Here is a 15,783-nt window from a genome sequence, read left to right on the forward strand (position 1 = left end):
AGGCCCAGCGAGTGCTTGGTGCGGGTCTCAGGAAACCCCACAGGACACCGCAGTGGTGAGACAGATCCACATGGAGTGGGGGGCAGGGGGAGGGGAGGCAGCCCGTGAGGGCGGGGAGAGCCCCAGCTGCACTGCAGGCCAGGAGACCCCGCAGACCTCGCCCCCAAGCAAGCCAGGGACCCAAACTGTTCCTGCTGAACCCAAAGGGAGGGTCCCAGAGACCTGGAGCTAGGCAAGGTGGGCCTCTGCCCCGGAGCAGGAAGCCTGACAGAGACCCCACAGGCCCTGCCCCAAGTGACAGACAGCAAGGACCTCCCAGGCAGGGGGACTTTCCTCCCACGCCCCCAGATGCCCTCCAGGACACTGAAGGCACCCGGATGCTTTGAAAACTCTGTTCCCACCCCACCCAGGCTGGGGGCCTAGGAGCCAGCAACGGGAACCCTGGGGCTTCTCAGCAGAGCTACCTGACTCTCCAGCCCGGGGGCTACGGTGCTCCCGGCAGCCTCACCGCTCACAGTGAAGTGGTAGGCGGCTGGGGGACACAGCCCAAGCTGGGGACACTGCGCAGGGGCCTCTCTGGGGAAGCACGAGGGGAGCCGTTTCCCTTCTGCCTGGGATCCCCGCCATCCCAAGCACCAGAAGACCTGGAGCAGCGTCCCCGGCCCCTGGGCTCACCTGAGGCAGTGGCCACTGTCCCCAGACACGACCAAGCTCCCAGAGAGGGAGTTCACACCCTCCACGGACACCATGCAGGCCACTCCCAAAGGCCTCACTGCAGAGCTGGACACCGCACCCCATCCGAGGCCCGTTCCCGCCTTCCCCACACCTAACCCGGAGGCCTTGCGGCTGCCAGCCAGGGGAGGGACCCGCGCGGAGGCCCCCCCACCGCCCCACTTTGCAACTGCGCAGATTCCAGAGCCCGAGTCTGTAAAATGTGGAGAGGTATGCAAAGGCACTCCTTAATTTGATTTTGAAATAAAATCTTGAGCAATAAAAGGTCTCGCGTCGGCTCTTCTGGGAATGAAGCCTGGGCTCGGCCTCAGCAGCCCCGCAGAGCCTAGCAGGCTGGGTACCCCGCTTTTCACCTCTCGTGCGGTCCCCGCCTCCCCCACAAGACCCCGCCGCCTCAGAGCCCCCTCCCACAGAACCCCCTCCTCCCTGCAGGGCCCCCACTGTTCCCCGAAGGCCCTGAGATCAGGACAGCCCCCCACCCTCGTCACCCCGCTCCCACACCGGACTCGGGGACCCCAGCACATACCTCCGCTCGTGGCGGACGCACCACGCCTGCCGCCCGCAGCCCGCCTTCCACACGGGCACGGTCCGGCTGAAAGCCTGCACACAGGGCTGGCGGCGGCCCACCAAGGTCAGCTCCCGCTCCGCACACACGTGGGGCCTGGGACAGAGGACAGACGTCAGCGCCCTGGCCACCAAGAGCCAGCGGGCCCCAGCCCTCCTGCACACTCACGCTGGGGTGTGGAGCCGTCGGGGGTGGGGTCCAGACCACGGCCAGGCCCCACGGCGGGCCCCGGCTCTAGGGTGTGGGCCTCAGAGGAAGAGGGTCCTGTCCGAGGGTCCTCCAGGCAGGGCCCCCATGCCGCCCACAGGGGTGTTCTAATCCTGCTGACCCCAAAGGATAGATACCGCTGCCCCCTTGAACAGGGTACTGGGGGGCCCGTGGGAACAGTGGCTTCAACCCCGCGTTCACGTGACTCCTGTTCTAGGCCGCCTCGTCCCCAGCCATGCCGGCCTCAGAGATGGCCCCTGAGCTGCGGGTGCCAGGCACGTGGCTGGGCCGGTGTGGGCTCCAGGAAGGACAAGCAGAGCGAGCAGGAATAGAAGGAGGGGAGCCTCCAGGGAGCGTGGCGTGGGGGCCACAGTGGGAGCCCCGGGATGCCGGGCTCCTCGGCCCCCAGGAGCCCCTGCCCGCAAGTGTATGGACAGGAGCCCGCCACACTCAGGAAGGAGAAGGAGGCTGAGAAGAGGCAGAAGGGGCCCAGCCCTGCTCCAGAAGGGGAGGGGAGGGGAGCAGAGGGTCACAGCTTGCCCCAGGCGTGCCCGGATTCAGGGACCAGGGTGTGGGCCTCAGAGGGAGGCAAATTTCACCAAGTCCCAGAGAGAAGGCAAAGCTTTGCCACACCTGAGAGGCCAGCCGGGTTCCTCTGAGGAGGGTGGGGTGGGCTGGCTTCTCCCCAAAGACACGGCCCCTTCCTGGCTCTCTTCAAACCGCAGGGGCCTCCAGTCACTGTCCCATGCCCTGTCCCCATCCCGGGGCACCTGCGTGACTCCTCCTTAAGGCCTGGCCCCCCACGGCCCTGAGGTACCGCTGCAGCCTTGCGGGTTCCCCGTAGGCCCCACAGGGCCAGGGTGAGCTCCGGAATGATCTCTTCTGGGGAGTTCCCAGCCCTTCACAAGCCCATCCTTGGCCATCGTCTCCATGTGCAGGGTGGAGGGGGTGGGATGGGGGAGGGAACAGACAGACCCGAGCGTCAGCCCAAGTGGCCGTGGGCTCCTGCTTCCCATCTGGGGAGGGAAGGCAATTCCCAGACGACGACGAGAACACAGCTCTGCGGGACATCTGCCCCTGGGTCCCCGGATGATGGCCCCGAGGTGAGGAAGTGAAGATGGGAAAAGCCGGGCTGGGAGGGAGGGAGAAACCGCCAGCCTCACCGAGTTACTCGGCGCACACACCCCTGTCCAGAGGTCAGGCTACCGAGGGGCGTTTGCATCACGTCTGTTCTTACAGGCTCCCCTTGCGACCCCGCAGCGGGCCTCTGAACACAGGTCCCCCTGGCCTGCGTGCTTCCCGGCGCGCAGCTTGGAGCCCCGCAGCCGAGGACCGCAGCCAGCTGGAACTCCAGTGCGTGGGGACACCGTCTCCCGTCCCGACCCTGCTCCCGCCAGTCCAACCAGTAGCCTTGGGCCAGCCGTGTGCACGGAGCAGGAAGGAAAGCCAACCACTCCGCCATAAGAAATTCACTTCAGAGACGCCAACAGATACATAAAGACGGGTCGCAGGGTTTTGAATCTGGACATGGCCAGCCAGTGGGAGCCAAAGAACCAGTCACAGGCTCCCACAGGTCCACAAAGGCCCCCTGAGGCCCAGGGCTGTGAATCAGTGGGACTCCCCCCAGCACCCCTCTTCTCTTAGCCTCCCCCAGAGGCCCACCAGGTGGCTCAGGAAAGCCACAGAGGGTAGGGATGCCTGTGCCAGGCCCTGTGGGCTCATCACATCTCCCCCGAGGGAAGCGTGGCAGGGGGCACAGCACCAGTGTGAGCGAAGCAACTTCTGGGACGCTGGCTGCTCTCTGCCCGCCCCCCTCCCCCCGGCTTGTAAGAGCGAATTCTGTCACCTTGCGGGGGTCTCGCAGAAGGGCGCCCACCCTCCTGCCTTCCCCCAGCCGGCAGTGCCCGCTGTCGCCGTGCTGCATCCCGGGCCCACACCAGCTGCTTCAGAAACAACCAGAGACGGCAGAGCAGAGCAAGGCGTACCCCAAGGTGTCACAGAACTCAACACGCCTGGGGCGATCTGAGAATAGACGCCCCACCAAGAAAGAGGGACACAGGCCCCTAGAGGGGCAGCGACCCCTGCCACGTGGAAGGCTCCATGAGGAGGAAGAGGGGGATGGAGCAGAGAGGGGAGAGGGGGCTTTGGGCGAGCATGAAGCAGAAAGAGAAGGCGTCTCGGGCAGTCCACTACTGCTGGTTTGAAATGCTTGCCCCGGCCAGGCCTGAGGCTTCCTGGAGCCCCAGGTGAGCAGGTCCGACTCACAGGCGTCTGGATACACTCTTCGGGATCTCAGGGAAACGGGCCCAAGGAGGTGACAAGCAGTTTCCATGAGCACGCTGAGGCAGAAGCCACCTCTTAAGGAGGGGCCCGTCCGCATGGGCTCAGCTGCTATCCCCCTGACTGGCACCCTGGAATTCCCAGGGGTCGGGGCTTCTGAAAGTCCCCCACTAATGCTGCAAAGAGCAGGCAGGCTGAGTGGCCAGACCCCACTGTGAGAGCCCTTCTGAGGCTGCAGCTGCCCTTAGACTAGCTGGGACCGCAGGAAAGTGTCCAGCAGAAGTCACGCGGAGAGTCGGGACTAGGGCCACTCACGTTTCTGGATGCAAAGACCCCCTCTTCCTTTGGAAAGGCCACAAGGAAACCTTCCTGCTTGGGGGAAAGCAAGACCCAGGGTAGGGGCCCTGGGGCCAGGACTTGCCCTCGCCCAGCTCTGCCTGGAAGTGACCATCCTGCACGGCCAGGTGCTGGGCAGGAGTCCCTAACCCAGGCCAGGCCACTCTCCTGCCTCGCTGCAGCTTTCCACAGCCTGTCACCATCGTGCAGGTCCCGGCCCCACACCCTGCAGGAGCCCTGGGGTGGGGGCAGCCGGCGGATGGCTCACCTTCTCTTCCCCCGATCGCTTTGGCACTAGCCGTCCTTTGACGCCAGCGCAAGGACTGATCTGCTGTTTAAGAGAGACCGCTAAACGGCCCATTGGGGAATCATCTTTCAAAACTGAATTCATCTCAGCTGGCTCCCTGACCCTCTCTTCCTGCCCATTCTGGTACTGAATTCCTTCTCCTGTCTCTCCGCCCCAGCACGCACGTGTTTAATACATAAACCACGTCCAGGGGCCCCCTGTCTGGGCGCACCCGCCCCGGCATAGGCCCCCCAGGCCCCAGGAGGCAGGCTTTGGAAGGATGTGAGAACCGTCTGCTTCCTTCCTGCCTTCTCCGAGCCGTGGCCAGCCAGACCCTGCCCGCAAGGACCCCGAGGGGAGCGCAGCCTCCGCCGGCGCGCGCGGGGACGCGCATTACCGAGGGGAGGGAGACGGCGGGGAAAGGGAAGGAGGAGGCGGCCCTGCTACCGAAGCGCCCCCAGACTCAAGCCCCGACCTCCCAGCTACGGCCAAGCGCCCGACTGTGTCAGAGACCCAGGGACAAAGCTGCCCAAGGCCCAGGGGCTCCCGCCGTCCAGCGGAGCCCTCCCCGCCCGCTACTCACAGGCCCGGCTGCAGGCGGAGCAGGGCGCCCGCGGGCCCCGCGGGGAGCAGCAGCACCAGAGCCAGGGCCACCGCGCGCCCCGCCGCCCTCGCCTCCGGGAGGACGGGCATCGTGCCCGAGGCCCCGCGCCGGGTCCCCGCTCCGGTCCCCCGCTCACAGGAGGCCCCGGCGGGCCCTCGGAGCCGCCGCCTCCACGTGCGCCATGGCCCGGGGACGCGCAGGGCGCAGCCGCAGGTGCCCGCCGAGCCCGCGGGCGCCGCAGGTGCGGAAGGTCCGGCTTCCCCGCCCGCCCGCCTCCGCCTCGCGCCACACTGCGCGCCCAGCCGGGTCGCCGGAGCCCGCCCGCCTTTGCCACGCCCCCGGCCCAGACCCCCGCCCGGGCCCCGCCCCCCGCCCTGACCCCGCCCCGGCCCCTCCCAGGTCCCCGCGACCAGCCCCGCCCCCAGCCCGCCTCGGGTCCTCGCCCCCAGTCTTCGCGCTCCCGCTCCTCTCTGGCTGCAAGTCCCAGGACCGAGGGACCAACTCCGACGGACCTCGGACCCAGGCGCCCGTCTTTAGGGGCAGCCCGCAGCCCAACGTCCCTCATAAGTCTCGGCGGCGGACGCTCGGTCCTTTGCCGGACGGGTGCCCCGTCCCCTCCCTTGTGGGGCAGAGGGTGGAAGAGCTGGGGTGTAGCCTCCGCAGCCCTCCGTGTGCCCCTGGACACTGCCCTTTGGACACCCACACGGCTGGTCACCGACCACGCCCTGGACACGTCTGCCCTGATTCTGCAGCGTGTTCTTGGCCAGCGGCCTGCGGTCGAAGAGTGCCGGGCTCCCCAGAGGCGTTGGAGAGCAGGAGTGTCCCTCTGGAGGATTTCTCTCCCCCCATTTAAACCTGGTTGGGGGCACCTGGCTGGCCCGGTCAGGAGAGCACGAGGCTTTTGATCTCCGGGTCTTGACTCAAGCCCCATGTTGGACGTGGAGATTCCTCTAAAAATCAACCAGCCAAGCAACCCGCCTCGTTTTGGTTTGGAATTCACCAGCCCCAGGGGTGAGGACCAGGTGCTCCAGGGTCCTGGGCGTCCCTGGGGTGGAAACAACCCCCTCAGGAGGTTTTTGAAGAGCAGGGGAAGGGGCTGGGTAGAACCAGACGAGGGGCCAGCGGGGAGCCATCCCGTCCGTCACACACGGTGCGGAGGGAGAGCCCGTGCCAGGCCCAGCTGCAGAGCCCCCCCACCCCCACCCCCGGTGGCGAGGCTCATGTCCGAGGCTGCAAACCCTCTTTCTTGGTCCAGCACTTCACGTGGTCTGGGTGACTGGCCCTCACATCACCCTCATACAGAAGCACAGGACGCCTGGCTGGGGTCGGGGGCTTGTGAGGAGGGACCAGCCGCTGTCTAGCCCCTGCCCCCCGGCCCCGCCAACTCTCTGAGCCTCATCAGCACATGGAGGTTCAGCTTCCTCTGGGGACGGGGGCTGCCAGGCCGGCCCGATGCCTTCCCGTTGCGCAGATGGGGAACCGGAGGTCCGAGCGGGGAACAGCCCCCCTAAGCCCCCAGCCCGTGAACTGCACATCTGAGAACGGACACAGGGGTCTGGCTCTGGGGACCTTAGGTAAACCCCCTACTGTGCTGCCTGTAAACCCGAGGAAACCAGTAAAGCACACAGAGCGCAGTGCAGCGCCACGGGGGTGCCCCGTCAGCTCCGGCGGCTGGAACAGAGCACCACAGACCCCGCGAGCTAAACACAGACACTTCCTCCCAGTCCCCTGGAAGTCCAAGATCAAGGCGCCGGCTGCAGGGTCCGGGTGTGTGGCAGGGGCGCGTCTTCTCTCCGTCCTCACCTGGTGGAGGCGGTGCGGGGGGGAGAAAGCTCTCTGGTCTCTTCCTTTTCTTTCTTTTTTTTTTTTTTTTAACATTTTACTTATTTATGTGACAGATCACAAGCAGGCAGAGAGGCAGGCAGAGAGAGAGGGGGAAGCAGGCTCCCCGCCGAGCAGAGAGTCCGATGTGGGGCTCGATCCCAGGACCCTGGGATCATGACCTGAGCCGAAGGCAGAGGCTTCACCCACTGAGCCCCCCAGGTGCCCCTGGTCTCTTCCTCTTCTTAAAAGGCACCAGCCCTGGAGGATCAGGGCCCTTACGACTTCATTGACCTTGATTACCTCTGGAAAGGCCCTGTTCTGAATACAGGCACACAGGGAATTAGGGCTTCAACGTGTGGGTTTGGGAGGGACAGACACAGTTCAGTCCAGAGCAGGGTGAGTTCACTGTCTCCTGAATCCCCCACTCCCACCTGCCCCCTCTGTGCAGCCTGGAGGCAGAGGGCTGCTCAGCCCTGGGAGGGGCCACGGTGAATCCACGCTGTTGGAGCCAGAGATGGGGGCCATCCCGTATGCCCGTTCTGTGGGCAGTTTCCGAGCGGCTGCTTCTGAAGTTCGTTCCTAACTCTGCTCGTTTGCCCCAGAAGAGAAATGAACGCAGTCTCCTGCAGCAGAGGCCGTAGCGTGGGGGTCTGCAGCAGGGCCTTGGGTCGGGCCCTCTGCTGATGAGCTGCGTACCCCCAGATGGCTCTCATGTCCCGTGTGTGGCCCCGGACGTGGTCTTTCTGTTCCTCAGAGCCGTGCCTCCGAAGTTGGTTCCCACTCAGCCTGGACTCCGACTGCTGTTCGGTGAATGAACCCCACCACAGGTGCTCCCCTGCCCCATCCCCAGGCCGGCACACAGCGGTGGGAAAGGCGTCAGGCCCCGAAACGGCTCCAGGGTGGTGGAGACCGCCTGTTCCAGCAAGAGCAAACACCACGCCATTCACACCAAGGACCGGGGTATCGTGGGCTGCATCGTGTCTCCAAAAGAATAGATCCGTGCTCCAACCCCCAGTACCTGCACACAGACCAATCTGGAAAAGGGGTCTTTGGGGACGTAATTAAGTTAAAGGTGTTTGGGATGAAATCGCCCCGGACCCAGTCACAGGTGTCCTTACGGAGACCAGAGCGAGACTTGGGACTACGGGCGAAGGTCACAGCAACCCCTAGACAGGAGGAAGGGGAGAGGCCTGGACAGTCGTCCCTCGCTGCCCCCAGAGGCAAGCAGCCCCGTCCGCACCTGCATTTCGCATTTCTGGCTTCCAGAACTGGAGAAGGAGGGCCGTCTGCTTCAGCCACCGCATCTGTGAATGTTTCAGGCAGGCACCGGAAGCCCGTGCGAGGCAGGCAGACCAGGCCTGTCCGTGGGGCCCCTGGCCTAGAGGGGAGCTGGCCGGCCACAGGGCATGCTGGGGGCCCCTCTCGCCAGGATCTCAGCAGCTCTCAGGCGCTGGGAGAGCAGAGGTTCCTCTGGAAGCCGAGACCTGGAGATACGGAAACTTGTCACGGGACACGCTGTCTGCGGGGCGGCCCTGGCATTTCTCAGGAACAAGGTCGTATGTGTCCCCTTCCCCGCGCGGCCTGTGCTGACCGGAACCAGCACCGATCCCCAGTGTGCGTTCCGAGAACTCCCGGCCCCCACCCCAGTCCCCCCGGCCCCAGCTCACCCCAGGGCAGCTTCTCAGAGCCAGACCCTCTCACGGATCCCGCATCTTTCTTGGGCCGCGGGTGCAGAGACAGCTCTCAGGGCACCTGGGCCCAGCAAGGTGGGCATCTTGGAGGAGACAGAGCAAAACCAACATTCTGGTCGAGAGCGGGTGTGACAGACGTGGCCACCAAAACAACGCGGCTTCTAGAAACCACAAGACAGCTGTCCCTTCGATTCCCCAAATCTGCTGATTCGCCTTAAAGCCACATTTGGAAACCTGGCTCTAGGTCCCCAAGGCCATAGCCCCCGTTCTGCTGGGAAGGGTGCTTCTCTGTCGACAGCATTGTCCCTGCTTCTGCTGGGACGGGCCCGAGCCCGTGGGCCGTCTGCAGGCACCGCGTGACGCTCTTCCATGCCTCCCTGCGGCCACGGGGCCTCCCAGCCCCAGCCGACCCCGCAGTAGCCCAGTCCCACCCTGGAGGGAGAGGTCTCACCCAGGGTGCGTTGACTCTGGAAAATGAGCGTGGCCCGTGGACCCTGTGAATGGGAACATTCTCTGGGCCGTGCGCTGACCTCCACCGCGGGGAGCCTGCACGCCCAGAGCCCTGAGATCCCCCGCGTGGGGCTCCTGTTTGCACCAGCCTGGCTCCTCGTGTCCCTGACCGCTGCCTCCATGGGAGACAGACACCAAAGGTGGGGCGCCCTGATTTCATAAAACACTAAACCACAACATCTGAAAGTTAAGATAAGAATCCGCACTTCCCAGTCCTCCTGGGAAGAGAAGAATTATGTTTTCATGCCCCGCTGTGCGAAGGCGCTCTGGTTTGAAGGCCCTGGCGCGCGGGCTACTCTGCCACCTGCTGTCCAAAGTCCCCAGGAAGAAGTACTGCACACCCACGGGCACCCAGCCAGGAGCCTCCGTCCCCTGTCCCACGCCCAGCGGTTTCTGATGGGCCCTGTCATCGTTCGAGTACAGATGGGCCACCTGCTACAGCAGTCGTGTCCCCCAGACAGATCCGTCAAGTCCTAACCCCGGGCCTGTGAAAGGGGCCTCGTCTGGAGACGGGGTCTGCGACATCAGACAGGTTCTCGCCCAACGTGACCGGTGTGAGGAAGAGACGCAGGGAGACACACGGGGGAGGCGGCCGTGGGACCCCAGAAGAAAGGCTGTCGGGATGCGGCTCCAGGCCGAGGGAGGCCGAGCGCTGCTAGCAGCCACCAGTTGCTGGGAAAGCCAGGAAGGTTTCCCCGACAGGCCTCCGGGCTGCAGAGCTGAGGACGAGTCCTGCTGTGTTAGCCCCGGGGAGCGGCAGGTCGGCGAGGCCGCCCGGGAACCCTGCACCAGCAACGGTGTTCCTTACCCGATACCGGCTGCACCCTCCCTCTGTGGTCCCCTGAACAAAGGGCCCAAGGGGTGCCCCCCTCGCCCACCAAAGGCTCAGGCACCCTGGCCAGCGTCCTCTCCTCATACCCGCTGCCGCCGCCATCCTGAGAAACGCTGGGCCCTCGCGTGCCCGGCCTTTCCTCCCAAGACGGAGGCGCGGGCTTGCCGCTGGGCAGAGCGTTCTCTTCTCTCTGTGGTGTCTCGGCTCCAGCACCCCACTCGTGGTCCACAGCGCCCGATGTCCGGCTCCAGCACCCCACTCGTGGTCCACAGCGCCCGATGTCCGGCTCCAGCACCCCACTCGTGGTCCACAGCGCCCGATGTCCGGCTCCAGCACCCCACTCGTGGTCCACAGCACCCGGATGTCCGGCTCTCGCTTTCCCTACACAGTCTCGCTCCAACGGGGCCCCCGCGTGTCATCCCTCCAGCCGCTGGGTCCCGGGCCGGCTGCGGAACACGGAGCCGGGAGAGATGGAGAGAGGCCGACGCGCCAGCTGGGCAGGGAGCAGGTGTGCCGAGCAAGGGGACTTCTTCCCGAGGCTGGGCTTGGCCGCTGGGAGTCGAGTCGAGGCACCCGCACCTGCTCGCCAGAATCTTAAAGTCCGGAGAGGCCTCCGCGGGGCTCAGTCTCCGGTATGCTCAGACAGTCTCAAATCCACACCACCTCCCGGCCACGTCCCTGCGAGCAGCTCCCACCATGGGAATGGGGGGCCCAGCACACGTCCCAGTGACAGGGCAGGGTGAGGGCCAGCTCCAGGGACCACCGGCGGTCGCAACTCCCGGCCCTCAGTGACCCGTGACTGGCTCTCGCGATCTCGCGCGCCCCTCTTCCGCGGTGGACCCTCGGTGGCCAGCGAGAGGAGCCGTGAGCGTGGACGTGGCTCATTCAGGGGCCTCCGGCCGCACCGTAGGCAGGGGCCCCTGAAACAGCCCAGGCCCACGCCAGAGAACACACAGGTTAAGACAGTCATTCCCGAGAGAACATCCTTCTTCCAACAAGAGCCCCGTGATCTGGAGCCTGGGTTGAGTCAATGCCCCCAGCCGGCGGTCAGAGCACTCCAGGCCTTCACCTGGGTCCTCGGTGTGACTTAACGAGGAGGACTCGTTATGGGACTCATCAGGTCCAAACACAGGAACTCTGGATGCTGGCGCGGGTGCCTCCCTGAGAGGCAGCGGGGAGGTTTGAGGCCTCCTGTTCCGGACGACAGCCTTCTCTCCGGGGCCCCACCGGCCTCGAATGCCGCCTGGTGGGTGAGTTTAGCGAGGCTGGTCCTGTGCTGTAGCGTCCTCCCGGCCCAAGGCTGGGGCTGAACGATCGTCCTGTAAGCGACGGAGTGAGCCCGCCTGGCCTTGCGGAGAAGGAGCTGCGGCTTCAGGGCCTGGACTCGGGGGTGCCCACCACGGAGCTGGCGGGAAGGCAGCCCAGTCGGGCATGAGGAGCCGGCCGGGGGCGGGCTGTGGCCAGGACTCGGTGTGCGGTCCATGCCGACTACACTGCGTTTCCTCAGGTTGAGTGTGTGGCCTAATAACGGGGCCCCCGGAGAGCGAGCGGTGGCCCAGCCCGTCCAGCAGGACAGCCCGTTGCCAGCCCGGCCAGCCGCACAGCGTCGGTAAGGGCTGGACATCTCCGCACGCATCCCAGTCTGGGCAGGGGGTCGCTGAAAGGTATTACAACCTGGGTCGTACCTCAGTGGTCCCAGCGAGGCGACATTACTGGTCAGTCACCTCATCTGCAGCTTTGCTCGTCCGTCCCTCCTGTCCCCCACCCCTGCTGCTGCGGGTTAGAGGGACGGGGGAGCCCCCACGTCATGACCTGTGAACCCCCATCGCCGTCTAGGGGCTCTGCTTCTCCGACGGGGGCAGCCTGGCTCACGTGGGGCCGGGACAGCCCGGGTCGGGCCAGAGGCGGCGTCTGCACACGCCCGGGGCATGTGGAACCCTCGCTCAGAGGAGCGGCCAGTACGATGCACGTGCCGGGCCCCTGTGAGCTGGGGATTCTGGCTGATGGCCCCGGACTCCTCCAGCATTGCCCTGAGTCGGGTCACGGACACAGAGGACCGGCCGTCCCTGCACTGACCAGGTCGCTGGACTTCAAGGGCAACCCAGCATCCTTGGCGTCTGAGGGCTGCCACAGCCCCCGCCCCGGCTGCTGCAGCCACTAAAGCGTCATTTGCTGGGGCTTATCCCCAGGCTGGGGCGTCATCTTCCTGAGGAGCCAGGACGGGGAAGAGAGTGAGGGCCACCAAGGCTCCGGCCGGCCACCCCATGTGTCTTTTCACGTATCCTGACCCTACAAAGGCTTATTCGGGATCACCACCCCTCGGCTTTCCACTGCCGGAGCCGTGGGGTCCATCCCTGTAGAACAGCCGCCGGCACGCAGGGCCGATGGCTGGGGCCCGTGAGGGATTGCCCGCCAGACGGCAGGCTGCTTGGTCTGTCCCTGTCGCCACCCAGACGGGGTCGGTGTTGGGTAGAGCAGTAACGACAGGCCGTGTGGACGTGTGGACGGACGGACGGCCTTGACAGAACTGCCCGCACTCCAGGCGGTGCTGGCCCCCCACAGGCTGCAGGGGCCACCCCGGGGACAGGGGTGCGGGTGTCTGGAGCAGCTGCGGGCTTCCCCACAGGGCCTCGTAGTGTCTGCGTCTCTGGGGACTGTGGACTGTGGGCTGCGTCTCTGGGGACCCTGGGACAGGGCGTGCCTCCGCTGCGAACAGGTGTGCCACGTGGCCAGCGTGGGGCCCTGCGCCACAGCGGAGGTGGCCGCTGGAAGATGGTCTCGCCCCCGCACTGGGCAGGCAAGTCCCCGCCACGCCAGGCAGTTCATTCGCAAGAGGCTCCTGGAGGAGCGCCATGCGCACGGCTTGGGTCTGTGTGACTCCGGCCCCTCCCAGAGCCGCCGTCCGAGTCCTCGGGCCCCCGCTGTTGTCTCGGCCACGGCGCCCGAGCCGTACCCACCGGAGTCCCGGACGGCCTAAGTGCGAGGCAGCCCGGCTGCCACGCTGCCCACAGCTCGAACCAGCTCCCCTGGCCTTTCTCCCCGAGGCCGCTGTCGGCCCCGCCCCCGCGCGCCCGCTTCCCCAGGCGGCATCAGGGACAAAGCGCCCACAGGTGGGGAATAAAAGTCCTCCCAGGCCCCCAAGTCCCCCCCAAGCCCTGCACCTCGTTCCTGTTCTTAGGGCACGGGCAGGCCAGCATCTTCTCCATCACAGATTCTGGGGACGTGTGCATGTCACCTCACCGGACAAGTCCCCGAAACTTTATGGCGTGCCTGGACCCTGACTGTTTGTGGTCCGTCATGGGGACGTGTTCACGGTCCAACCTGCCTCCTCACAGACGCTCCAGCCAGGCCCGCAGAGTGTCTCACAGGTGACCACTGTGTCATCCATGAAACGCGCCCGTTTCAGGAGTGTGGGGAGGGAGAGCAGGGACAGGCGCGTGGCGTGGGACTGGCAGGGAGCCTTGGGGAGGCACCGGAGAGACCTCGGTTCCGGCCCCTCCAGGTGAAGACACGTGGGCTGCGGCGACCAGAAGCCGGTCCTCCTGGGGTCTCTTCCATGCGTCTCCGAGAGGATGAAGCCCGTGTGCAGAAACACTCCCGCAGAGCAGCGGAGAGAAGCCGTGACCGCGTGCGGAGGAGAGAGCCCGGAGGAGGAGCCGGGGCCGGAGGGGCGCTGAGCGCTGGCTGCGCAGCACTGACCGGCGGAGCGCGGCGCGCCTGGCACGTCTTACAGTCCCCGCGGCTGACGGTATGCCAGGACACGGTAGATTCTTGGGGATTTATGGAAACCTACCACAGGACAAGTTCGGGTCTCTTCTAGCTCGACCGTGCTTCCCGGGGAGTCAGCGTGTCCGTGAGCCTCCTCAGTGTGGCCTCTCTCTGCGAAAGGAGAGAGAACACATCTTTGGAGATGGTCCAGGGACCTCGGCAAAAACCCCAAACTTAGTTCAAGGTCAATAAGACTTCTTTTAGAATTTGACTTTTGGGGTCTGAGGTCACTGGGAAACAATACCATTTAATCAAAATGATAATGAAAGGCTTCAAAGGCAAATCTAGAAGGTCACACGGTTATTAAAAAACAACCGTTCTACTGGAGAAGACTGCGTTTTCTTGAGCAATCACAGACCCGACAGAGACAGTCGGAGGCCCAGGAAACACTTGCGATCCAACACAGAAGCCGTCTTCCTGGCAGATAAATTCAGAGGCTCTTATTTTTATTTTTTCTAAGATTTCGTTTATTTGTTTGAGGGAGAGAGGGAGCACAGCGGGGTGAGGGGCAGAGGGACAGGGAGAAGCAGACTCCCCGCCGAGCAGGGAGCGGGTCTCGGGGCTCGATCCCAGGACCCGGGACCCAGGACCCTGAGATCATGACTGAGCCGAAGGCAGACGCTTCACCCACTGAGCGCCCCAGGCGCCCCAGGATGAACTCAAAGGTAAGGAAAAACCTTTCACAATCCCATTAAGAGAGACCCATAGTCCAAGGAAACTTTGTCCTGTTACCAGACAAAAGAACACTTGCAATTTTATATACGTACATGATCGATATCAAAGCTGCTTCTGTAGGACAGGTTAGAAAGCCCCTTTACAAGTAAATTTGGGCAGCAGCCCCGGACGTCAGGAGACGTGGCCCGCCGGGAGCCCTCATCGGCGACGTCCGGAGACAGACACGGACCCCCCGGGGTCACTGGAGCCCGGAGCCCCCGAGTCCGGCAGGTGTCGCGAAGGCGGAAGGCGTCCAGTGCCTGCTCACCGCGGAAGCCTTTCCTAGCGCGTGGGGAAGACATCTCAGATCCGTCTTTGCCCCTGAGCCGCTGTGGCCGGCGAGGGGGCCTCCGAGGCGGGGTCCATGAGGTCGAAGCCCCCTTCCCCTGCGGGGCCGGGCGACGGTGGGCAGCGCCCCCGTTATCCCCGGGAGCCTCCATTTCGGACACGATGGGGTTTACAACGTGAAGAGACGGAGAGAACGCCTTCTTCTAGGGGTCTCGGCGTCTGTTCCTCTGCTCCTGGAAGTCTAGCGTAACGAGCGTGCAGAGTTCTCCGCGGTGCCGGCGTCGGACAGCCCAGGGACCTCCGTGCACGGTGGGTCACGACCCTCTCCCCGTCACGGGCCTCACTTTCTCAGGGATCCCACCAGTTAGCGTCCCTCTCGGGCTCCGTCGCGGGCGCCGGGACCTCCGTAGGTGGCGGCTTGTGCCCTCTAGCTTTGCCAGACCGAGCGTTCTCGTCTGCTGGCCGGAAGCCAGGCGTGGTGGGTGCCCGCACAGCCTCCCCTCTGCTCCCCGCCCAGCTTTCTGGCCCGACCCTCAGCCTCTAGCTGGGCCTCCCTGTCCCTCTAAAGCCCCCACAGGGGAGGCGAGTCCACTGCACAGCCCCAGGCCTCCCTCGCCGGCCGCCGTGCACGCCGCACCCCTTCCCCAGTGCGTGGGACCCACCACGGATCTCCGGGCCTCCTGCACTCAGGATCCCGAGGCGGCCCCCAGGCGTCTCACAGACAGGCCCCCTCCCCACAGAGAGGTCAAGGGCGCCCGCGCAGGGCATCTCTCCTGTCCCTCCTGCTGCCCCCATGTCTCCGGGGCGGGCAGAGCGGGAGAAGGAGGCGGGCGCTGCAGAAGGCGGGCGGCAGTCTCTGGAAGGGGTTGACTTCCCTGCGAGGCTTCTCCTGGGCGCCACCAGCCAAGGAGATGGCCACACCCTCCTGACACTAAAGTTTGTTCAGGGGCCTTCCCGGCTCCGTCACCGCACCGCGATGACCTCAAGGCTGTGGCCCTGGAGGTGGCTCCTGCCGTGGGAATGGGAGCAGAGCCTGTGTCCCAATGACAGGGCAGCGTGAGGGGCAGCTCCAGGGTAACCCATGGTCACGTCCTCTCCATGACCTCCTCCGACACCTGCCCTGCCAGTCACCAGTCCCTGTCCTGC

The 15,783-nt window shown here is 65.2% G+C and overlaps 1 protein-coding gene across 1 annotated transcript; it reads left to right on the plus strand.

The window, feature by feature from the left end:
• The first annotated feature begins 747 nt into the window (after positions 1-747).
• LOC122898855 (translation initiation factor IF-2-like) lies at positions 748-7,829 on the plus strand. Its single transcript, XM_044236535.1, has 6 exons — positions 748-942; positions 1,298-1,471; positions 1,722-1,795; positions 4,889-5,486; positions 7,283-7,362; positions 7,685-7,829. Exons 1-6 carry the CDS (start codon positions 748-750, stop codon positions 7,827-7,829), a joined length of 1,266 nt encoding a protein of 421 aa, XP_044092470.1.
• The last annotated feature ends 7,954 nt before the right edge of the window (positions 7,830-15,783 follow it).

This window comes from Neovison vison, chromosome 2 (genome assembly GCF_020171115.1).
Source record: "Neovison vison isolate M4711 chromosome 2, ASM_NN_V1, whole genome shotgun sequence".
Lineage (NCBI taxonomy): Eukaryota > Metazoa > Chordata > Mammalia > Carnivora > Mustelidae > Neogale > Neogale vison.